General features: G+C 35.5%; 1 protein-coding gene and 1 long non-coding RNA gene across 4 annotated transcripts in view; one reads left to right on the plus strand and one right to left on the minus strand.

The window, feature by feature from the left end:
* The window catches only part of LOC134531671 (beta-catenin-like protein 1), a 95518-nt gene that overhangs the window by 17758 nt on the left and 51639 nt on the right, over positions 1-26121 (minus strand). For all 3 annotated transcript variants that reach the window (XM_063367458.1, XM_063367457.1, XM_063367459.1), the window contains exons 6-9: positions 14986-15209; positions 8321-8469; positions 3848-4029; positions 680-858 (exon numbers count right to left, since the gene is read on the minus strand). In XM_063367458.1, coding sequence (XP_063223528.1) covers positions 680-858; positions 3848-4029; positions 8321-8469; positions 14986-15209 — 734 coding nt within the window. The remainder of the gene's footprint in view (positions 1-679; positions 859-3847; positions 4030-8320; positions 8470-14985; positions 15210-26121) is intronic.
* Positions 529-12784, plus strand: LOC134531673 (uncharacterized). The gene is made up of 2 exons (XR_010075060.1): positions 529-990; positions 8278-12784. It is a non-coding gene; the product is annotated as an uncharacterized LOC134531673 (long non-coding RNA).

The following is a 26121-nucleotide window of genomic DNA, read 5'->3' on the forward strand; positions in this document are numbered from 1 at the left end:
AAAGTTACATCAACCACAATTTTGAATTGTTTCAGAAAGGTAGATTTTCAGAGTTCAGGAACAGTGTGTACCAATGAGGACAGTGAACCAGGTGACAGTATAGAGGAAGAAGACTGGAGGAAAATTCAGTCAGACAGTTTGTTCAGCGACTTTGTCAACATTGACAGTCATGTGCAAACTACAGAAGAACAATCTCTTGATGATGTCAGTTCACACATGAAGGAAAAGCAACATGATGGTGATGGTTATGAAGATGAAGATGAAATCCTTATGCCTCACAAGCATGAAGCGCTAGAACCAGTATCTGTTTTGAGGAATTACTTTTCCAGGGTCAACTGTCCAGACAGTTTGTTTGACCAGCTGAATCATACAGACAAAAAAAAATAGAGGAACTGGGCAGCCAGCAATTAAAGCAAACCAAAATTTAAAATTTTTAATGCAGTAAATTGTAAGTTGCTTTTTGTACCTATACTTATTTGCAATTACTGAAATTAATTTTACCACTTTTTCACAACCTGTATTGTAGCATGTAACTGAAAACTGGTAATTTAACATTATATTCAAAAATTTGAGAACGGTATTTGAGTAAACATCACTTTCAGCTACGAATAAGGGCACTGAACACGCGAAGGCACGTCCACAATGAACTGCTCGAGGAAAGGAGTCCACTGAGCCTCACCCTGCGCTCCTTGTCGATTTCCAGGTCCACCTCCTCCACCTTCTCCAGGTACTTGAAGTGCAGCTCCATGAGGCGGTCCACCTTCTCGTGGTCGTTCTCCGTGAACTTGTTGAGCAGGCGCTGCCTCTGCGGGCCGTGGCAGTTGCGCAGCATGCTCGCGATGATGGACACCACGTGCTCTGCCCAGCGCACGACACACACACACTGCACACGCTGCTCCCTCGACCCGTCTTGCCACCAGGCCACAACTAACTCACGTGCCTGGTCATCACTTATCAAGGGTCCGTGCGTGAAGTCCACGCATGACAGAGGTGAAACTTCTTATTGTATTATTAGTAGGGGCATGCAGATTTCGCGAAAAGATTTCGGGACTAGATGAAAGTTAAAACACTGTAGCATCGTCTGTGTTTCGTGATTGGGCGAGTTTCTTCCCAGGTACATATCGATTGTAACAACACCAATCACAGTGATTCAGTGCGGAAGCAAACGCGTCCCGTGTGGCTGGGTCAAATAAGGCAACGACTTCTCTCACAGACGGCCGCCAATCGCAAGGAAGAAACCACAGGCGCGGGTATACCTTGTTGCAGTCTAATATGTGTTCAGATCTTTTCGCGAAATCTGCATGCCTCTAATTATTAGGTATAGGAAACATAATTCTCTTTGGCCGAGGTCACATATATATGTGTGTGTGTGTGTGTGTGTGTGTGTGTGTAAATGCTAAATTATGCTATTGTGTGAGTACACAAGTGTGCAAGTACTCTGCATCATTTCTACCTCTCTTCTGCCATCTCCTCCTCTACCGGTTCTCAAACATGTACCTATTTCCCTGATGCAATTGTAATTTTCGTAACTCTTGAAAATTGTAGCCCCCTCAGAAAAGATTATCACTTCAAAAATATTAAAAGAAAAAAATACTAAAACAGGTAAAATGAATTCGTGAACTAAGGCCTTAACATGGGGGTCATAGAGACATTGAAGGGCAATGAGATGAGTGGAGCATTGAACAAATAAACGAGTGGGGAAAACTGGAGTACCTTGGGGAATACCCCCCCATGGCTCATAAAATGCCAAAAACATTTTCTCATTGAAAAAAAAAAGTGTAAGCTGAACATTATAATACCCAGATTGCCTTGGTGAGCGGTGAGTGTCATGCCACTCGGCCACTGTGGGTCACTAGGATAGTGAACCTATTTTGGACAAGCATTGCACGGAACCACACACGATTCATCTCAATTCCAGGACTCTGGCTTGGACATGACTGCAAGCAAATGCTGGGATGGTTCCTTACAATATGTAGAAACAAGATGGTATTGTGGTTAATTTTATACATTTTATAAATGAAACTATTTAAATTAATATACGTATATGATTTATGCAATTTGCTATAAACTTTCTATAGATAAAATAACACTGGTTTCATTGTATTTCAAACATTAAAAAATTACTTTTTCTTATGATTAGAACAAATTTTTTGGTTAAATGCTGCTTAATTTCATGATTTAACTTGCTTTTTGGTGCTATATTGTGCATTCACCTGCATTCCATTGTTAAAATAAGGTGTATTGACATGTTTAACGAAGTTAATATGGTTCAGTCACAATTCACCAAAAAACCTCCAAAATAACAATATGCTATTGCCTATAGGAATGCTTTATGTTATCTAATACATTTTAAAGTACCTAGTATCTCACTGTAAACAATGCAAACTACAATTAAGGTACATTCAATATTTTCAGCTCACAGAGCAAATAATTCATTATAGTAACTTAAATAGAATCACCATTTCAACCTGACATATAATTTTATCCAAACTCTTAAACGCTTGAAATTTCCCAGCCCATTGACTCATATATTGGCAAGTTAATGGGCACTACAACTTACAGTTTTTCTGAGTTACACTAGGTTTTTTTTTATTAACCTGCTCCATCACTACTTTATACCACTTCATATATTACGGTAGCAGGGACTGTCAGTCCCTTTGTTAAGTATGTTAAGTATCCAGTTCTACCAATTTTCAGCTTAACCAATGATAACTTTGCCCAACGCAATGCATTTCCAGTGCCAGTTTTTTATATATATAAAAAAATGGGTGCGTGTACTTATGTACGCGCGTGAGAAGTTATACTTCTTTGGCATCATTAAAAAATAGTTTTTAATTGCATGCAAATAATTAAATACAATAAAATAATAAAAGGGCTGGAAAAAGATAGTCAACACAGTCAATAAATTTCAGTTTAAATTTGAAAAATTAAATAAATGTATATGACAATTTGTACTAAATATTATAAGATTCTTAATTTTATATATTTATTATTGATTATTTTATATTTTAAAATAAAATAAATAAATTTAATAATAAATTCAAAAATTTAATTTAAGTTTATTCATTTTCTAAATATTTATTATTTTCTTAATTTGATATTCACTTTTAATTTTTATCAAAAAGTTTTCATTAAATTTGTTCATTTATTTTTATAAATATTTATTACTTATTCAATTTAATAATAAATATTAAAAATTAGTATTTTAATTTGATGTTCAATTTTAATTTTTATCACAAACTTTTTATAAATTTTTTTATTAAATTTATTTCTTAATTTTGTAAATATTAAATAACCAATAATAAATTTTAACATTAATAATTTAATAATATTTAGTATTAATTATATGAAATAATATTTTAATTTATATCAATAAATAATACATACGGATAGTTAACCTCAATTATATTGGAGCACTTGAAAAAGTATATAAGCACAATTTTTTTACTAATATTTACGAATAGTAAATAATATTAATCAAAATATTCAATTTAAATCACTACTGAATATAATTTATTAGCACATATATAATTCGCACTTGTATGAAACTAAAACATGTGTTGTGAATGTAGAAACTAGAAACATGTGGATAAATATTATAAATATGAAAACAGTGATCAGAGGCGACGAGCGTGCCAACATGCGCGACTAGTAGAGGTTCTATTTCTATTTTGTTGGTAGCTTTTTCTCGAGACTTAATGAGCGGTTTAGCGGGCAGCTTCAACCTGTTATTTTGTGTTACAGTGATGCGCGCACATCTTAAAATCTCACTCTCATCTAATTTTTTCATTACGTGCCTAAAGAAGTATAACTTAAAAAAAAAATCTTTCAAACACAGACAACTAACCTTCATGTTCTTCAGTGGTAAGTACTTTCTTCCTGTTCTTCTTGGGTGTCTTCATGAATAGAGGAAATATTGTTCTTAAGCCCAGGATGTCAACAAACTTGTTGCAATTCTCTTTGCCATCAGGACCAGACATGGCATGATCGACTACTTTCAGGGAACCATTTCGAGACAACTTCTTCTCACTAGAAAAAAAAAAATAATTTGCTTCGATTCCAGACTTTGAGTTTTGTAGTGCTGTTTGCAGACGTGACCTGCCCTGCTGTCAGTTTTTGTTGTACTGCTCAGGGCAGTTCCCAACAAGATGTGTTGCTATGTTTACGTGTTGGGCAGAAATATATTTTTTTTTTACTCATTTAATATAAATTTTGTAAGGTTTACACATCTAGAGATTATTTATTATCACTTACAGAAAAAAAAAATATGTATCTTAAATTGCAGTTCTTCAATGAGCACTAACTGTTTTTATTTTGCTGACCCATTTAGTAATATGAAGACGTTAAAACATAAACCTTCACTTAAAATCCGGCACACTTTCGGTAGTAACAACAACATCATACATGACACTTCAAACGCCACCTAGCTCAAAGAATCGGTCTAGAATTGACATACAGGTACCATGAACAAAAAATTGTTACTGAAAATGTATCACACACACAATCTAATATTCACTGTTTTGTTTTTTATTGAGATTTCACGAAAAACTCTCCAGTCATCATGGCCACCATTTTTCGACCACAAGAACAATTACATGTCGAATCTACAAACAAGTAGGACATAAGCTCTTCAATGATTTCAAAACAAAAAATTTGACTGTTCGCAAGTACCGAAGGATGAATATTGAAAAAACACTTCGCAAGTATGTCCCATGGTTGCAATGAACTCACGGTGCACGCCAAAAGACTCAGTCCACAAAACGAAATTCACTCAATACTTGCTGTGAGCAAAATATCTGTGACTGTGATCAAAAAATTCTAGTCTAAAGTTCCAAAACACGAAAAAGGTTGATTATATAAGGCAGTGCCAGGATTACAGCAGTGAGATTCTCTCTTCAAGCTCTTTATATGTTAATTTAGGGCCACCGCCTATCACCTGACCTCTCGGTACCTCATACTGACGCTGACTAACGAAGGAGACTACGCAGTCGCGTCCACCTGAAGGAAGTGGCAGGTGCGTGACCTCTCCAACTAATCACAGCATAGCCCTCACAAAACATAGCAGTATACAAATTCCTCAACCCTCGCAACAAGGCTTTACTGAAAGAGATTACAACAAGAAAAAAATCACTAAGTCTAGTGACATCATTTTAAACCAATCAAATTTATTACATGCAAAAAATACCAGGCAATCATGATGCATAAAAAAAGCAACCCAACAAACTCCAGAGTCCTTTCTCACAGTTACAGAACTTTCTGTCTGTCTCTCTCTCTCTCTCTCTCTCTCTCTCTCTCTCTCTCTCTCTCTCTCTCTTTCTCTCACTCATTCTTACACACTGACAAACTATTGCATCAGCTAGATCAAATAAAGAATCATGGGAAACAAAAAAAAATTTACCAGAAAGCACATAAAATCGTTACTACATACATAGGTAACAATAACGCTTGAGGCCTTATTCACCATACAGTAAGCCAATTGTCAGAACTTAAAAAGCATGAAACGTAAATTATGATCATAAAACATATGGCAAATACAGGAATACTTCTTAAAAGGAATAAGAAGTTATTTAATGATCCCTACCACAGTTCTGAAAAGAAGACAACATAATAAATTGTTAATTAAACCTTTTAACAAGTGGGAAGAGCAGGAACCTGGGTTGTTATAAGGTTAGGTTCCTAAGTAATGTTGTTTGAATCAATTACAATCCCATGTATTTTGACCTAATTTTTTAACAGCAATCTATGTAATACTAAAAGAAGAGAGCATAATGTTACTGTGTTCACATGTTGTTATTATCAACAGCAGTGAATTTAAAATAAACAAACATTGGACTGATTATGAAAATGAGCATCAAAAAAAAGATATCACAAAAATTCACTGTTTAGTAATATTAGATATTACAGCATTTTACTGCCAATATATGAATTTGTAGCATTTATTTGCATCTATACATATTGTTGAAACAATGTTAAATGATTATAATGGTGTTATATTTGAAAATTTTATTGAATAATTTTTTCCCAACCATTGAGGGAATAAAAATGATGAACTAAAAATTAATGCAAAACTTTCTTTTTCATTATAAAAAAAATTCACAATAACACGTGGTTGGTTTGGTCCCTTGATTATTTTTTGTATCAAAGCTTTACTGTATTTTTTTCAAACTGAATGTGTGCATTTTTAACATGTACTACTGATATCCCTTTGACACCAATTCTCGGGCGTCTCCCCTTGGATTCACTAAGACTGTTACGATGCGCTGCCGGGACAGAAACAATGAACTGATGAACAGATGAGTGTCTGCAAGGTCGATGGTTGATCCTGTAAACCCCCCCCCCCCCCACCCCTTCCCCGTGCGGTCACCACGAGCAGAGGAAAAGTGCGTGCAAATCTCATCCGGGATGGCTGCGTGGCTCATCGCCTGTGCCGAGTTTGTTTGTGCTGTGTAGTTAGCTGCCTCCTGGGGCATACACCCAGGATATCCTCGCCAAGCAACACCCTGCCGCCTGCGTAACTGCTACTGGTGACATCATGACTCTGAACGCAATTACCACATTTTGTTCGCGGTGGGCTAATGCGCGGTTCTCAATTTTAACACATTGAACACATTGGCTGGTGCCCTATCCGAGTAAGGCTGGGTTCACAATTGAAAAAATAACAGTAACAGTAACAGTAGGTCGTGTGCATAGGATATGAACGCCATGTTTCCTAACCTAACGATTCACAATAGCAGAAAGTTGGTCGTGTGCATGGGAGCGAGGTCGTGCGCATAGGAGTGAAATGAATATATTTTATTTTGGTCGCGTACGCATGGCACAACAGCCAATGAGAGAAGAGCAGGGTGTTTTTTTTAGGTGGGACTAGAAATATGTTTATATTTATTAACCATATTGTGGTAAGAAAATGTCGAGATAATAAAAGTATTATCGTTATTTTGAAAGTTAATGTTTATTTACTAACACTGCTAACAGATGTTGCATCGTTCGCGAAATTTCATTGGCTGAAATTAACAGTAAGAATTCAATTGTGAAACGATTTCGCAGTTCGCACAAGTCGTGTGCACAGGTCGTGTGCATGGCTTGCTATGCACTCGCTTAATTTTTTTAATTGTGAACCCAGCCTAACCCCAACCACCTAGTATTATTCTCACCCACTACCAGCGACTAGTCACTCCATCACACCTGTGCCCCATCCCCACCAACGCATTAGGTATCAACCTTAGTGGAGAGTGAGACTGTAAGAAGTGATTGTGCTAAATTTGTTTATGGTGGAAATGTATGGAAAATATCTGTACCACTACTGCAGTGATAGCATTTTAGTTGGCCACTACAGCCCATATTAGGTATATCCCTTGATAGTTATATACTTTCCTTACACTCACATTTAATGATATAATATACTAGTATTATTTATTACGTTAATATATCAGTTCTTTTTGTATCAAATTCTAATACAAATAAAATACCTGATGAATAATACTGAATTAAGTAAAATAAATAAATTAATAAATAAAGTTTGAATGAATGTCACAGTTCATGTTTATTTTAGGGAAAAAAAAATTGGTGAATAAAATTGAATCATTTTGACGGGACGTCTAATAAATATAATAAATACAGAAACAGAACTATTAAAGAATTAAGATGTACAGTCTAGGGTTTTTAATTTTTTTTTCTGGAGTGTTTGCAAACTGCATGATTTTTAAATGTTTTCAAATCTAAGAAACTTCAAAGATGCAAAGATGTAGATATTCTACGGCCAAATATATTGGCCCCTTACTATAATGACTGATTAATAACACATTTATACTGTACACCAATGACTACACCTCAATGTCAACCATTACAAAAAAATTGCTTCACAACACTTTAAAAAAATCCATTAATAAATTAATCATAGCACTGTGTAAGCATTTAATAATAAATAATTTATTTTGATATTTTAAAACTCAAATTTTCACACTGACTTATTAATGAAGAGTAACATTTTCTCACTTTACACTTTCATGAGTTTTGCAATATTTTTTCCTCATCCTTGAAAAGTGAAATAAAATATCTGTTTCTGCTGTGTTTGTTGCATCTCAAAGCTGATGGCAAGAAAAACTGATTTCCGTTTCATATGATGCTATACACATAGGTAGAATAGCCTATAAGTGAATCAGTACAACTTTAAAATCCAAAAATATATTTTTTTTAAATATTATTACAATACAATTTTACATTTTTGGTAATTTTTTTCAGTAAAAATAATTAAACTGTTGATTCCTATTTTTGTTTTAGTAACACTGACTGCAGGAGAGAGTGCAGCTACTCGGACGCTCACCGGAGCATGAGGTTCATGAGCTGGAGACCTTCTCCCTTGAGGAAGCGCTCCCTGTTGGGGGCGTGCATCAGGCTGGAGCACAGGCAGTTGAACAGGTTCTCCATCATCTCGTTCTCCTCGCTTGAAGACGGGTCGTGGCGCTTGTAGAACTGGACACACACACACACACACACACACGCTGATCACTTACTGTCACACCACGGGAGCACACTACTAGTCCGCTTCTGCCATATCATCGTTCACTATGCAACAATGGGTAAATAGAGTTGTTTGCTTGCAGCTCGCAGTTTTGAGTTTGTTACGCACCAGTGTAGCTACAACGGTACAACTTTTGGAACTGATTGGACACAAAGTTTGGAGTTCTCTTTACAGTACCTCTGAAGGTACTTGTTCCATTCAATGTGTATTCAAACTACCTTGCCTTATCCTGCCATTGGCCTGAGGTTCTGATTCCAAACAATCTCCCACTGGGATATCGGCCATTTGGCCCAAATATTGGTACTTCTTTCACATATTTTAATGCCAGGCTGATTTTACCCTCAAATAAACACCTCTGGCGCTTTAAAATTACTTTTCCAGGATTTCAAATAAATTTCATGATATTCCCTGACTGATTCCAGCTTCTTGAATTTCCAGAATGAGAAGACCCTAGTATGGTTTCATAAATGGATTTTGTGTGAACTCACAAATTTATGGTATTTCATTTAAGCAATTCTAAAGAAAAAATTTTACCCTTGTCAAAAACTAACTTTAGTTTCAACAAAAAGGTTCCTAAATTTCTGAGGTTTTTCTTAGGAGGTAGCTGGGAACCTTATCTTTCATTCTCACTTGGCTGTGCCTAGCTGAAGTTCAGTGAAGGATGATCAGTTGTATCAGCATTTTCAATACTTTCCATTTTATTCAGGGCATTTATACTAAGGTTCACTGTAAATACATCAAAATTTATATTCTGTTGCCAATTTTATAGCTAGGTATTTGCTATATAAATTCCGCTATCTGAAAAAAGTCAAGCAACTATTCACAATTAAAAATTTGTACTCACCATTTAAAAATCAACATGGCGAATGAACTAGCATTAAATGCATTTCAAGTTGCATGAAAAGTAGTGATGGGATTTTCGATACTTCGATACCTCGATACCTTCGATACTTGACGGTATCGCAAAGTATCGAGTATCGAAACTATAAGTTCGATACAATTTTTCGATACCGGAATGCTTGTTCATTTGTATTGAATTAAGTTTTGAGTCGCCATCGAACAAAATACAACTACAGTAGTACTTCGATGATACTTTCCCGTTTCATACATTTTCCCGTGTCATACGCCGATTAATTTTGGTCCCGCCGAAAGTACTATATTTACAATGGTTTACTTTCCTGGAACATACACTTATAAAATAATTAATTTCCCTTTTCATACGGTTTTACGAAGCGGAAAATTCCTAAAATTCACAATTTTTTTTTGTTATATTCCTCCTGATAAACTACGTTTTAATGCTTTTATTTTGAAAAAGTTCATTGTTTACCTTTGCAAACGTAGAAAAATAACTTTATCGCACCATAGATATGGATAGTATCAGGAAGACTGTGCACTTCGATAGTAGCATCTATGGCCAGCACCAAGCGAGACTAGTGGCGCAAACTAGCAATGATTATGAAAATGGTGCACGCGCTTTACCAAGGCACGGAACTCATATTTTGTGCACTCATTAATCTTTGAACTGAATGTACCCGTCGTCCCGTTTGTTATTGTTTTCTTCCGATCGGATTGTTTTGTATTTTACGTTTCTCACGTTAAAATTTTATTTAAAATTGTTATGTTGCATTAAGTTGTTTGTAAAATGAAACAAACAAGAAAAAATTTCTGATTTTCTTTTTATTTACATTTGTTCGTGGTAAAAAAAAAAGTGTACTGGAAAAGTGTTCTTGAAGATAGTTTGTATTTCACTTCTATTTTTTATACTCAAGTATTTAAAGTTGTTTGCAGTTTGTATTTTTGTAATAAAGAGGGAATTTATATAGTTTAAAACTAATTTATGTTATTTGTAATATTTGTTACTTAATGGGAAAATATTTTTCCCTGGAGTATCGAAAGTATCGAAGTATCGAAAGTATCGAATTGAAAAAACAATACAGAATCGAGTATCGAAAGTGTGGTATCGTCCCACCTCTAATGAAAAGTGATATTAGTGATTTTTGTTCAAATCTACAGGTATGCAAATGATCATATTTTCAAACTCAAAATGAATAAAAAAATTGTTCAGTTCGGGTTCATCTTGCTAAAGTTAAGTTCAAACTTGAAAGCAGTAATCTTTAAACATCGTGCTGTCGTCATAATATCTAATTACATAATGCAAACATTCTATGATCTAAAACCAAATCAAAATATAAAGTGTGAAAATCCATCAATGATTTCAAATACAGTAGAACCTCTGTAAGCCGAACTCGAAGGGAGACGCCAAAAAATTAGAGTTATAGAGATTTCGACTTATGGAGGGTTTCGACTTAAGCGGATTTTGATTCGACATAAAGAGGTTGAGATTTATTCTTACACATACATTTTGAGTTAGAGAGGTAAAATAAATAAAAATTCAAGTTGCAGAGGTGACAAACATATTTTTATTTATTATAAATCAACATTATTTCAAAACATCCCTAAAATAAAAAAATATGGCATTAAAAAAGGGCAGTAATTTTTTTTTTTGCTTTAAATAATTCGGTTGTTCTCTATCTATAGCATTGTCTAAGGTATAAAGAGCAGAAAATTCTTGTTCTTCGGAGTTGCTGGTTTGCTCTATAAAATTCCATAAAGTATTCAATGCGGTTCTTGCCTCTTTGATGGAAACCCATGGAGCGCATGTAGTATTGTTCTAGTCTTCTATGTCATCTAAATCATTAGTATTGGTTTTCTGAGCTACTGAATCAATAATTTCGTCATCAGATAATGTCCCAGCAGTCAACTCCATCATCGCACTTAACAAAGTCCTCAAAGGATATTCCTGTTTCAGAGCACTTCCAATTTTTCAGTGAAACTCAAAATTTTCAGTTTACGTTTCACAGCACTCATGTTTTAACAATTTTATTTGTAAACTGTCCTAACAGTCGACAACAAATGGCTTGCTTCGCTTAAGTTCAAATGAAATCAAAAATAATAAAATTAAACACCTGACACTAAGCAAGCAAACACATGAGTCATAAATTCGTGGTAATCCTATTTATTGTGTACTCCTAAATTTACTTCTAAGAAACAATGGTGTACTTACATTGTCGACAAATTCTTAAAGTTGGTAACTTATTTTTCTTCGAACTATAGAGGTAATAAGTTTCAAATAATCGAGTTGTAAAGGTTGTAAAATAAAACATTTCTATGTTCAAAATACAGAGGTCCAATTTAATTTTTCGAGTTATGGAGGGAAAATCTGTACCAAAATGGCTTGGAGGGACTCACTGATTATTTTGACTAATAGAGGGTTGAGATTTCGAGCAACGGAGGCTTTGGGGCTTGAATGGAAGGGAACACAACATTTTTTCGAGTTTGGGAGGTTTTCGACTTATCGAGGTTCGACTTAAAGAGGTTCTACTGTATTATGATAGCATGTTGATGAAATATTGCCAAGTCGTTTCAGTAGCAAACTCATGTTATTTGAGGATTGAAATTGTTAAAAAAAAATTAAGAGGGTTTTTTTAATGTAAAAACCTTTTTAGTTATGTATTTTTATCTTATTTTAGGTCATGATGAATGTTAGAAATATCACCAAAAAAAAAGCATCCCAAATTTTACACTATTATCAACACCAATACTGTATGCAGACACCATGGCACGCCATGGCAGTACATTCAGATCTCAACAGAACAAGTCAACACTTAGTTAATTTAGTACAGGACAAAGTGCGCGTGTGTTACATAAGCTTTCAAGCAATTGTGTAAGCCCACATTTTGTACTGTGTCACCTAAATTATGAAAACACATTAAAAGGTGCACTAGCTTTAGCAATTAAAAAGAATGGAAATATCTATAAAAACAGTTTGCAGATTCCACACTTAAAGTTTCATATACTTTGTTGCTTCTTTTAAAAATTGACAGTTTAATAACAATAAAACTATAAAGGTTAGGCTAGTCTAGCAATTATAAGTAAAAGATAGGTTGAGGTGAATAGATTATCAAAGAGTTCAGTTCAGGTTTGAGTTTGGGGAACTTGAAAAGAAAAAGTATTTGCACACTCCTATAATTGTTACAGGCAGACATCTGTGCACGTGAGTCACCTCCTACTTGTATTTACCAATACTCTAAACCCAGAATTAGTCTGATTGAGATGGGTGTTTGTGAAGTTATTATTTAGGCTAAATAATAAAATTATATTAGCTGTTTCACTATACCCTGTACTCTTTAAGTATTTTGTTGCATAATAAACACAAATAAAAATTGCAACTACAATTACACACATGGGTTGGAATAAGAGAAGAAATGTTTTCCGTTTAATTTATATTATACCATATCCATAAACCATAATATAACACATCAAACACAATTCCGTATAATATCCAATTGAATTATTAATATTACTATTATGAAATTAGTGACATGTGTCTGATTACCCAGCTGGAACTATAGCAGGATATTATGTAGGCACAGAAGTAAAATTACAAAAGTCTATCGTCCAAAATTATATTAAATAATATTTCTCCAATTACTGTGTATGTAGCAAAACGTTATAAATGTTACTAGTTCGTGTTAGGTTTCAATAAAGATAATTATGCCACAGCTTTAACTCAGGGTCAGCTTTGAAACTCATAAACTTAGACCACTGGTTTGTGAATTCAAATTCCAGACGAAAAAGTTTTAATTTAAATAGTTTAAATTGTTTCGCAATAATAAATACGACATCTCGACTTGATTGAAATGTGTATGATTTTACAGATATTAACATATTACAAAGTCATTAGCGATGTCCAAAGCTGCGTCCTTTGTAACGCAAAAGTATCTATAAAATACGTATTCAATCTATTGATTACAATCATATTTTATACTCACAAATAATACTTGGAGTTAGGTGAATGCGTTGATATATAAGAAAAACACTGAATCTAATAAATTAATAAATTACATTTTTCTATCACCAAAATAACAAGAGGCGTATTGGCCAGACCATACGAAGATGACGCCTTATTACTTCCTTTCTTATAACAATTAAAATTTAATTAAATCTCCAGACCTGAACCGGCTGCTGATTGGCTGAAGAGCATTTAAGACATATGGCCTTCAGACAACAACCCGCGGCAAAGAACCTGGTAAGACATAATTAAATTATTAAAATAAAAACAATGAAATTTAAAAACATACCTTAACCAAAGACATATTTCCAAAATTATAAGTCCGTGCTGAAAACAATGAAAATACCAAACAATATTATAGGTTAGGGTTCAAAACAAATATCTTAACTGTTATTTATATTGTTGGGTTGGGAAAATAAGTGTTTGTAAATAGTCTGGGTTTCTAGTCTGTTGCTGGACATATAAAATATGGAAAATAAACATTACACAATTTCTTAATATTAAATAAATAAAACAATAACAAAAATATTTAATGTGTCGGAACTCTTGTTTCCGCACATTACATACAAAATATTTTGCATGTCAAACATTTTATTCACTTTACCACGCTTGTTCCCTGGAGTTGTTTGGCGCCTGTTTGGCTGTTCTCTGCTCACTTTATAAAAACTCCACATGGCTCTCTATCTAATTAATGCAGGTACATTTCGGCAGCTCTTGCTGTATCCCTTTGAAGCAGCTCGAGAAGACAACTTCTTTTTAGCCTCTTCATCTCAATACTGAAACACTGACTTTATATTTACACGTTCACTGCTGCGGATAACTTTCCCATACCTCTGTGACCTTCCTTTACACTCCATGGCCTTCCATGCAACTGAACTCACAGGTGATATGCCGGGCAAGGGTTTCCCCCCCTTTTCATTTTCAACCCAGCACTCTTAGCCTAAAGGCCCTACCGCCCTGGGGCCCCCATGGGCATGGATGCGGATACGCCGCATACGCAACCGGGAAGGGCGTTAGAGCTTTGGCTATACACAGGGGCTGAGGCTACCCATCCCAGCTTATGTACCACCTCCGGTCCCCTACCCCACTCAGCTCACCAGAAAGTTGGATGCTCCCTTAGCCCTCCGGAGTTGTCATCACTTCTGGCGCCTACCCCAGTTTCCCGCCTCACACTGGGACTCCTCAATCACCCAGCGAACCCGCGGTCCGGTGGAGGCCTACCCAACCTCTCCCAGCTGTCCAGGCTGGTAACCGGAGCTGTCCTCGTCGCTCACAACGTCAGCACGTCAAAGGGCTAGGGAACCCTGATACCTGGCCCTAAAGCACTCGGGGCACCACTCCCAAGTACGAGTCCTTCCCAACAAGAATCCTGGGCCTTAGAGGAAACCTCAGCGGGGCACCATTCAAACATGATGGATTCTCCCCGTACTACTACCAACTTTTGGTCTACTCGTCTACTCTACTACTATTTGTAGAACAGCTGATAGTATACTCTGACCTGCACGCACATCTCCTCACCCCACTTCCCCCCCCCCCCCCTAGGCATGCACAGACGTCTGCCGGCACCAGTGCACACAACCATAACAAATCGACAGAGGGAGGGAAGCACACTCACTGCCAACTGCTGCAGCAAGACGTCGATGCCCTCGAGGTCTCCGAGCAGCTGCCTGTTCTCTGGTGTGTTCTGCAGAAGGATGGACAGTATTTCGCTGGCGTACAGCTTGTTGCCGTCAAACGGCATCTTCAGCCGAATCCTGCGCAGCAGCCATTGCATCAGTCCTTGCTTGGCTGCATCCGCGCAAATTTCGGGCCTGAATTCTGTCAGATTCTCAAATATCGCTGGAAACAATGGCACAATCATCTAAAATCAATTCTGGGTGTGTGTATGCATGTGTGTGTATGTGTGCATGTGTATGTGACATGTGACTATTATTACTGTATAGTCATCAACTGTCATAGTTTCCTTCAAACAGTTTTAACACAGAACTAAACTTTTTTTTTGTCCCTGCAACAGTTAAAACTTTAAAATCCGTAATGAGGAGCATGTACCAAGAGCTAACAAATTTCATCAAATCTACATCTTAAAACATTTATAAACAAAAATTATACCACTAATATTCACAGTAAATAAATGTTTTTAATGATATGGACCAGTATTCAATATCAATCACTGCAGTATAAGATTTAAAAGTACATAGGCCTATATAATTTTTATTTGTATGTAGCATTTTTGTTTTCATTCAGTGAAAATTTTGTTGCATGGTGCACGTGCATCATAAAAATTCACTCTCATAATTTTTTTCATAACATGCCTAAAGAAGTTAGTATAACTTCAAAAATTTTTGTCCGGAGAGCCTGAAAATATATATATTTTTTAAATTTAATATTGCGACTATTCGACTCTGGCCAAAGCAACACAAAAGCTTTACTGCACACAGCAGGTACAACCCCCCAACGCCCCCCCCCCCCCCCCCCCAACACCAAGTAATGCTGTTCCATTAGCACATTTTGAAGTAACTACACCAATAAATTACGGCATGACTTGCAGAAACACGGTCGAAAATTTGAAGAAGTGCTGTTGTCTTGTACGTGAAATTTTATTTCCATGTGCGCACAATGACAATGGCACTTGTGTAGTATTAAATACAATGCTACAAATTAATAATGTGATGAATCAACAAACATTATTTTGACATGAATCTAAGGTTGGGAGTTCATTCAGCTGAATCGACACTGCTTAAAGCTCAAACTATTAAAGCTACAGAGTTTAAGTAAATATACAGTAGAACCCCGATTATCCGCGACTCGATCATCCGATTCGCGGATTAACCGCGATTTATGTCCATCAAGTCCAATTTTTTAGTTACATATAACCAATGATTCAAAATGTATATAAATGTTAAAATACTTTGCAAAATGTATGTTGGTCAAAGTATTTTGACTCAGTTATGTTTATATACACAGAAAGTTTAAAAAAAAATACTAGTACATACATACGTATGTACATAATATTTTTGTGTTTCATGTTACGTGAATAGATTATACACATTATACGCATGACCGGACTGTACACTCCCGCGCGCAGCACGGCGCCGTGCCACAGAGATTACCCGGCGCATGGAGACAGTCCATTCCATTAGTGAACGTTGTAGAAGCGTGAAGGTGGTGATAATTTTATGTATTGTAACAGTGATCTGCATTCCGACGGATTATACCGTTGTGTTGTGCGGAAGTGTTGAGCGCAACATTTCATCATGTCATCAAATAAACAGAAAAGAAAGCGAGTGGTAATGTCCATCAACAGCAAAACAAAAATTATAGAAAGATTTCAGAGTGGAGAAACGATTGCAAACTTGCGACTGAGTTTAATGTCGCTAACACAACAGTGCGCGACATCATAAAAAATCGCGAAAAAATCCTTCAGTTTGCTTCACAGGCTGACACTTCAAGTGGATTAAATAAACACAAGACGATGAAAGAATCCACATTTAGCAGCTTGGACACTTGTTTGTTTGAATGGTTTCAACAGAAAAGGTCGGAGGGTATACCATTAAGTGGCGTAATTTTATCACAGCAGACGTAATTTTTTTTAAAAAAACTAGGCTTGACAGAAGAACCATTTTCCTGTTATATTACTTCTCCGTTATTTTATGAGCACCGACTGTACGGAAGTGTGTGTGTTGCAACTAGTGCTTGGCACGCAAAATAAATTCAGCCTATCACTTGCTGACGCGGCGCAGTGTTACGACGGTGTTTGTTTATTTCAAAACTCAGCTAAGAGTGAATGGAAAATATATATAACGACCCCTCACGGTTCCCGAGATTAGGGTCGTTAAAAAGAGGTGGTCGTTATAAGATTTCCGACCCATCTGCAACACTAAGTCATAATAGGCCGTTTTTGCACTAATTCCACGTTCAGCAAGCTAAAAATAAAAAATCTAACATTTAAAATTCATATAAATAAAGGGGGATAAAAACACCGTGAATTATACGAGACGGAGACACCGTTTCTAAACCATCAAATCAAGTCTCAATGCACTGGTATGAAAAATCTTATCTCGAAAAGAATTTTGAAGGCAGTCGTTCTGTAAAACAATAACCAGTCCGATGGTGTTACTGACAACAGAGCAATGAGCTAAGTGTGGCAGCGTCGCTTACGGGCGATGAAAAGAATGCGTGACCTTGGCAACTATCAGCTGTCTTGGGCCCTCGGACTGGCGGGCGGCTAGTCATACACCTCGGTGCAACAACGACTCGCGTGCCCACGTCTCCGCACACGAAAGATTTAAAAACCACTGCTGCCCAGCACTAAGCAGTCCGCTTCTATGTCAACAACGCACACGCACACAAAGCATGTGTATATATGTAATCTCCGAATGTCCACAGATGGCTGTCTGTGGGCTAATGACCTTTGAGGCAAGCATGACTCGGCTAACCGCGATTTTCGATTATCCGACTCACTCGTCCCCTTCATTAACACGGATAATCGGGGTTCTACTGTATCAGTAGAACAGACTTTGCTTGTGGTCATTACATACAACTCACCAGGTTAAATTTGCAGTGATGACGTAATGAGCGTTGGTGGGGAGCATCAAATTGAAGTCGGTGAGAGTTGAAACCCGAAAGTAATAGATAGATTTACGTGATTTAAACTTTTAGTTATCCATGAGTGAGCAATGAGATGCTAGTTGAGTGAAATATCTACCTATAAAGTTAGAGAAAAGAATGAAAACAAGTGAAATTGCCCAAGCAGAAGCAATTAAAAATGGAGAGAAGTGTCATAGGTATTAAATGAGGCAAAAAATAGCAGAGAGAAATAAGCCAGTGGGGCAAAACAAGCCCCAAAAGAGGCGCGAAATTTGCGCTCAAGTGAGCCTGAGCCATCTACTTCACGAGAAGCGACGGGGAATGCAGAAGATTGTTTGGTAATGGACGATGAAATGCTCTCTGATGATTCTGATGTTTATATGGAGTCGGTTGAGCCAGTGGTTGCGAACGATTGGCCGAGTTTGTCATGGTTTGGTGTCGCAATTTCTGGCATGGACACCCAACCATCAAGTAAGACGTTCATCAAATTCATTTCGAAAAATAATTTTGTTAAATTATTTTATTTGTTTCATACATAACATTTACGTTCAGAGCGATGGAAATTTATGAAACAAACCCCTGGTGGCTGTAGTCTAACATAGAGCCTACCCAGAATATTTTTCTTTTTCCTTAATAGCAATTCACTTCTTTGTTGCATATGGGCCCATGTATTCAGCTAAACTTTATTTTAAGTCATCCCACATGTCAGCAGCAGCTCTGCAGAGTTGAGCCAGAAGCTTTCACGGCTAGTTTATCTCGTACCTACTAGGATGTGCTAGTGGCAAATCATAGCAGACATACTTTTAGTAGACAACTGAGCCAGGAATTACATTAACAGGTTAAATAATCTTTCCAATAATAGAAAACATTAATTCATGTTTTTTTAATTCTTATTAGAATTATTATTTTGTAACTCAGAAATGTTGTTACGCTTACTTAGGAATGCACATGGTGGCCGCACAATATCTTAAATGAAATTCCCTGATTTTCACAGTTTTCCCTGACCTGAATATAATTTTTCTGACAAGATTTTGCACTTTACGCTACTTCACTTTCAAAAACTAATCAGCATTCTTTTTTTTAACTGCAAGTATTCAAAAGAAAAATGAGTCAACAAAGATGAAAATTAATTTTATTCACTCAGTTGTCTATTATCCATGTATAAAACTCACTGAGAGTAAACACATTATGAGATTATGTATGTAACCCAAATGAATTGTACCAGACAATTAAGTTAACAAAATAAGCTGCAGTAATTCTAAAGAGCCACTTTTCTACAAAAATAAAATAAAAAATTTCAAAATGCTTCTTTTTTTAACTTCCTGAAATGTTTTCCAACTATTATTTAAGAGGACACTGTGATACTACAAGTAGTTTACCAGTATTTGGCCATTTTAAAGACAGTTGTGTTAGGTACATGAAACAAGAGCAAAATTTTAGGAATGGTTGGTTAGGTTACATTAGCAGAGCTGCCAACCTCAAATCACACCCATCAGTAATGGCAATTAGGTATATGAAAAAAAGTACGCGTAAATCATGCACGATAAATTTTTCCTTGGGCATTATAACATAACACACCCACAAGATAAAACAAGGACAATAATATGCAAAAGAAAAAGAAATGAAAACAATGCAAATTAATGAATAAAAAAAATCTATTTGAACAATACAATCATCTGAATATGTAAGAAATATTAATAATTTTACTGGCTATTTTGAATCTTCAATTCAAAGTATTCAAAGTTAAACTTTAAAACAACTGTATTTTTATTTGCTTCTTTTATCCTGGTTGGATAAGAAATGTCATGTAAACAAACAACAAGACAAACACAAGGACTTGTAAACAATAACTGCGTTCGTTACTTTCGTTTCTTCAGATGTACAGAAAAAACGAAGATATAGATTTATTGCTCGTCACGGCTTTAAAATGTTCTGCATGTTTCTTTGATTCAATATGCCATTTACAGTCATCCCTTCCACCATGTGCAATCGAAAAGTCACACGTGCATACATTACAAAACCGTGGCGTTCCAAACATTTGAAAACGACAAGCATGGCCATTCTTTTGAATATTTAAGTCGAAAGTTCTGAAGACTTGCGTGTTTTTTTTTCCAGATACACATTATTCTGTCACACGCTTCATTTCTAAAACCGGCACTGAAGAACACAACACTATCGAAAAACATAAAATAAAATCACGTCTGTAGACACCACAAAAACACTATGATGAAAAAAATGGCTTTCAAGAATTAAATTAACACAACACAGGTTAGCTAAAGTACCGTACAAAAATTATCGTGATTTAAGTAGCCTTCAAACGATAAGTCCGAGAATATGTACTAGTTGTATCGTACAACGGACGTAATACCATCCCATTATTATTTAAAAACACGGGAATTAATTTACTTATTTCGACAGTACATCGTACATGCGCACACTTACTAGTTCCATTATTTGAGCAACCAAGCGATGTATTCAAACTGCGTTCACGAAACACGCACAGCAGAAACGGAATTTTCTCCGTTACCATGCAACACAAAGCCTCGTTTCCGTAATAAATCAGGGATGTTCCGTAATTCCTTAATTCGGGGTTAAAATCCGTAATAATTACGGAAAATCCGTAATGGTTGGCAGCTCTGCATTAGCTTCATTAAAAATATTTAATAGAGTGGATTTTTTTTAGGTTATGTTACTTACTTTAATTTACTTTTAAATATTGTTAACGAATGGTTAGCTTCATTAAAAACACAATAAAATAGTAAGGGTGTTCAGTCAGTTTAAGTTAGCTACATTATATTGGTAATTCCTAACCAAATGTTCTAATAATATTTTAGGATTTTTAATATAGCTAACTTAAATGACCATTTTCACAATATCACAGTATTTTTAATATGTAACCTAACCTTATCAATTGTTGTATCATAACACCCTCTTAAAGAATAATTTTAAAACCTGTCAGGAAGTAAAAATATGTTATCTGGACTTTTCAATTAATTTTTTACAGAAAAGTCTCTCCTTTAGAATTACCTAAGCAGTGCTACTGAGTAAGACTCGCACCCTGATTTTTAGATCAACAAAATTTTTTGATTAGAATAAGCCTCACACCAAACTTCAAAACATATCTTTGAAACATGTTTCAATTTCTATTAACTTTTTAATTCTGGACTCACATAATCATTTTAACTAACAGATTTCCTTAAAGGTTTTCTGTAAAAATAATATAGCATTCTCGGTACCGTTGCAGACGTCTAGCAGTTATTTTTTCAACACTATATTATTGCCACAAGTATAGTATTAAAAGTTTCAACACTTCCATTCTTAGTGTATTAGAAAGTAAATATTTTATTTATGGACTAACTGCAAATCATATCATTTTTACCTTGAAGCAAGGAAATAATGGTCATGAATGAAAAATGAGTACTATAGAGGCAAATGGTTGTGCTCTCATAGAAGCATTATATTGCAAACTAAATAATTATTTATTTATTTATTCTTTTTTTTTTAAATTGCTTTACATGTGTTTAACGCAATTATTGTTCTTTATAATTTCTTACTGTACTAAAATAAGTTTTTGCCTGCAATTATTTCTCTAAGCGTTGCGCTTGTTTAAATATTTATATTTTGTTTGAACACACCAATGTTAATTTACGTTTTTAAGCTTACATTGTGTTATAAGAGGTTGAACTTACAAGACTGATTGCTAGTGGCGTTTAGGACCTTCACTTGGATTATATGTTTCATTAAGTCTGTGTTGTTTGCATTTTCACACCATATCTTTGAGAATCATGGACAAGAATTAGAAATTTTCCTTTTGAAAGTGGTAATTGTTCCATCGTCGTACTGAAAGGATACATGAAAATGAGCTCCTGCATGAAAGATTTCTGGTTAAGTTCGAGATATTTATTGTAAGCAGTGGAAACCGGTATTATATTGATTGACGAATATCTGTAATATAGAAATTTTTGATTTTCTATCATTGCAACAAATTATAATAAGAGACATCATTGAAGAATATTAGAAACTTCCTAGAAGAAGGATAAATCGTCTTAAGTTACTACAACGTCAAACAAAGAGAGCCTAAGAAGAATCTACGTCAATTCAACATCCCGAAAGAGGGATGTCGTTCCGTTGGCAGAGTATCAAGGAATAGCAGATCTCAAAGACATAACTGCCGAGTTGAACTTCAATTCCTGTTGTATCTGCCTTAGTCGACCCAGAACTATCAAACCCGAAGGAAGTATGTTCCCATCATCCGCAGTCGCAGTTTGACATTGCAGAATGGAGGCCTATTCCTAAAGGGTCATCAACGTCAACATTTTACGGTATACGTCTAACTGAGGTGGGTTGTTCTCCCCAAGTAAACGACTGAAAATTCGTACCACTTGTTATAGTCGAACACAATACTAAACATTTCAGGATTTAATGTATTAATCTGTATCATGACAATACTTTTATTTTGAGTCAAACTGTTTTGTTGTTATGTTAATCATAAAACGGATGGTGTCTGTTTTCACCTTATAAATACTAGAGTAAATATACATAATAATTTTTGTTGAGTTAAATTTTGGGTAAATATGTAGTTGGGTGATATTTGCTAAAAAATATTTTAAAACTTCGAAAATACTTTTATTCTATGCTTTTTAACTTCCTCTTTTCATAAAACCCGGCGGAGATAAGAAATTCCAAATACTTTAGGAGATATCAAATTTTTTAATTTTCATCACAATACCTGTGCATTCATGCGGCTTTCAATACTGTTTTTTTGTTTACGAGTATGAAATTTTTTTTTTTCTTGCGGCGTTCACCATTCTTTCTTGTTTATGAGTATCAATTTTTTTTTATTGAAGAATGTTGTCACGTGAACTTAGGTGAGTTTTTAACGTTTCAAATTTTAATGTTTAATTTTTGTAATTAGGATATTGTTGCGGTTTGTTAGGTCAGGTCAGTTACATTATAAATACTTTAAAACTAAACAACCATTAAAATTAATTCATATTATTTTTAATGTCCGCTTAGTTTGAAAGTATTTATAATGTAACTGACCTGATCTAATCAACCATTTTAATTAATTAGACATTCACAAACACACTGCAAAATAAAAAATGGTGACGGTCGAATGATTGCACAGGTCTTGTATTGCAAAATATGAATGGCGATATCTCCTAAAGTATTTGTAATTTCTTATCTCCGCCTGGTTTCATGAAAAGAGGAAGTTAAAAAGCATAGAATAAAAGTATTTTTGGAATTTTAATTTTTTTTTTTTTTTTTTTTTTTAGCAAATATCGCCCAACTACATATTTACCAAATTTTGTGCTTATATTAGAGTTCACCACCCAGTGGTCTAATTGCTGAACCGCTGGGCACACTTAGCTAGAGCCTTTGAAATAATAAGTTTTACACTTACAATTAATTTTAGCTTGAATCTGATAAATATTTAAAACACCATTGATGCATCATATATAGTGTGGTGTGACACTGTTCACTTTGTGTACTACCTTTTACTGTGTACTCTTTTCCTCTGTAACGTTATTCTCCTTGGGAAATTATGTTGCTATGATTATTATTATTGGGCGCCTGGTTTTTCTAATTATATATCAATACTGACTTGCTTGTGATGTCGTATAGTAATAATATTGCAAGACCCAGGAGACAACTCCAGAAGAGGGATACAACTGACATAAATTTGACATAAACAAAATAAAACTGAGGATAACTGATAATATAATGTAGTGTATAAATGTTGGGGGAAATGTATCAGGTAAATATGTGAAGCGGTAATAACAAAATATTAAAGTTTTGGGGCACAAGACACAATACACATTTAATATAACATTAACACTGAAATGACACATACATATACCCTGTAGCATTGCAGAACCCTGCCCTCCGAATTAAATAATTTTCTTTTAAACTTCTTTCTGTATAAGTAAATATAAATAAGTCAATGTTTTTAGAGTGGTGTGTATATTATGAAACAGTAGAATCAGACATTATGGCTATTAATATATGTTAATTTCGCTTGCTATGTGTTTTAAGAAGGTATTTTGTATTTTAACAGACGTTTTTAATCATTACTATTTTGTATGAAATTATTCACAAATGAGCCGTTGACTAGATTTTTACCTGTTTAGGCCTACTTTTTCAGGTTATTTCGATATAAGTTTATTTTGGTAAAGTAATTCGTATTATAATTATTGTTCTTAAATTTTATTAACGTGTTGTAATATAATTATAAATCACGGGACTGTGTCTGGGCTTGTGTGATGGTTAGAAAGAGAGGCATGAGATGCCTGTAAGTGTAAGTGAGAAAGAAACAGTGTTTCCCCGCCAACCGAGATAAAGACGGTAATTCCCCCTCTGTATGGGAACTGAGTGTTAACTGCTCTCTCACGGTGTGGGAGAGAGATCGAGAATGGAAGTCCCCGATTTCGATGTGAAATTGAAAAGAGACTGATCAGGGGAAGCCCAGAGTTCTGTGTGTAAAAGGTTTTTTCATGTATTGTAACTTGTTCTGTGATTGGCTTGTATCTGTAAAAGTGAATGAAGCGTGCGTGTGATTGGTCGGTGAGGTCATATGACATCTACTCCCTGCGTGGAGGAGACGAGTTCATGAGATCACCAGTCGTCTGTCGATCGCTGCCACAGTAGGTCGCGTTCGGTGGCTTCTCGCTAAATTATCATGTAATTTACGAAGAGATCATTTCACGTTGGTGGTCGGAGCCAGGCCTGTATTTAAATCAACCTAATTGTTTTTTTTTTTGTTTTGGATATAACTTAATTAGAAATTGCGGCCACCTTCGTAGGCATGTTGGCTCGGGGCGGAATTCGTTTTCGCTGGGTGCGGTTCTCTTCGAGGTCGTCCCATTTTTTTGTACTTGCAGTAAAACATTACTGAAGGACTCAATCTACGCGATTATTTTCCGGTAATTTCTCGTCATGCGAGCTACCAGCAGTTGTTCGACGGGCAGATGTATGTGGACTGAATGAGTAACTTCTTTTGAAAGTGTTTGGAATCGTCTGTGCAACATTCTATTAAAATAAAATAAAAACATCAAAATTTGCAATCGGCGTTAAACTGTTTATTTTGTCTATAACGAACCGTTATATTTGGCGCCCGGCCGCGCGGCTTGAATTTGGACACGACCCTGAGAGCAAGACGGACATTTTCGGCGGTAAACAAAGATGATCTCCCAGAACTTTCGGCGCAGCTGAGCGGTGAATGCAGTTTTTCTCCGCGGCGAGAGTCTACGAGCGGCTTCAGCGAGTGAAGTGTTACGGAGAAACGACGGAAAACGGTACTTCGAGGGACAGAGCGACCCAAGGCACCGTGGGACTTCAGGCCTGTTGCATCGCGGGACTTCGAGATCGTCACTTCGCGGGACATCGCGGGATGAATCGCCAAAAAATAGCAAGTCAAAAAAAAAATTGAACTAAATTGATTGTTTACATTATTTTTCTTTTGTGCTGAGCATTTAACTAAGATTTGTGTTAAAATTTTGTAATTTGTATATTTCATTATGACGATTAGTAGCCCAGTTGAGGTTATGGGGGGGTCAGACCAAATCATGCAGTTACTATTGGTAATGCAACAGGAAATGAAACAATACTATCGGGAAATTAGACAGGGACAAAAGGAATTCCAACAGAATTTTACTCTAAAATTAGAACAGGGTCTAGCACAAAACACGCAGGAAATAAAACGGGAATTATCACAGATGAAGGATGAAATTATTGAACAGGTAGCTACATGTACAAACAAAGTAGATGGGTGTGCAAATAATGTGGCAGAAATGCAAGTGGAAAGGGAACAAACTGGTTTAGGAACTAGTGAAAGGGAAATAATAGTGTCAAAAGAAAATGTGGAAGTTGTACATGATGTACATGAGCAGGTAAACATTGTGAATAAATGTGAGAAATTCCTAGATGAGGTAAAAAAAGGGAAATGTGGACAATGTGGTTGAAAAGGTTAGTAAATCCAGGGGAAATACACATGGAATCAGGATTATGTGTAAACAAATGAGAGAAGTAGAAATTGAAATGCAAACATTCTCAGATACACTTAAGGATGCATTTACTGAGGAATTGATCAGTGAAGTGAGTTTTGCAAATTGCGGAGAAATATTAAAAGGGAGATTTTTTCCAAGTGTAAACAGTAATGTACCAA

Source organism: Bacillus rossius, chromosome 5, assembly GCF_032445375.1.
Source record: "Bacillus rossius redtenbacheri isolate Brsri chromosome 5, Brsri_v3, whole genome shotgun sequence".
NCBI lineage: Eukaryota > Metazoa > Arthropoda > Insecta > Phasmatodea > Bacillidae > Bacillus > Bacillus rossius.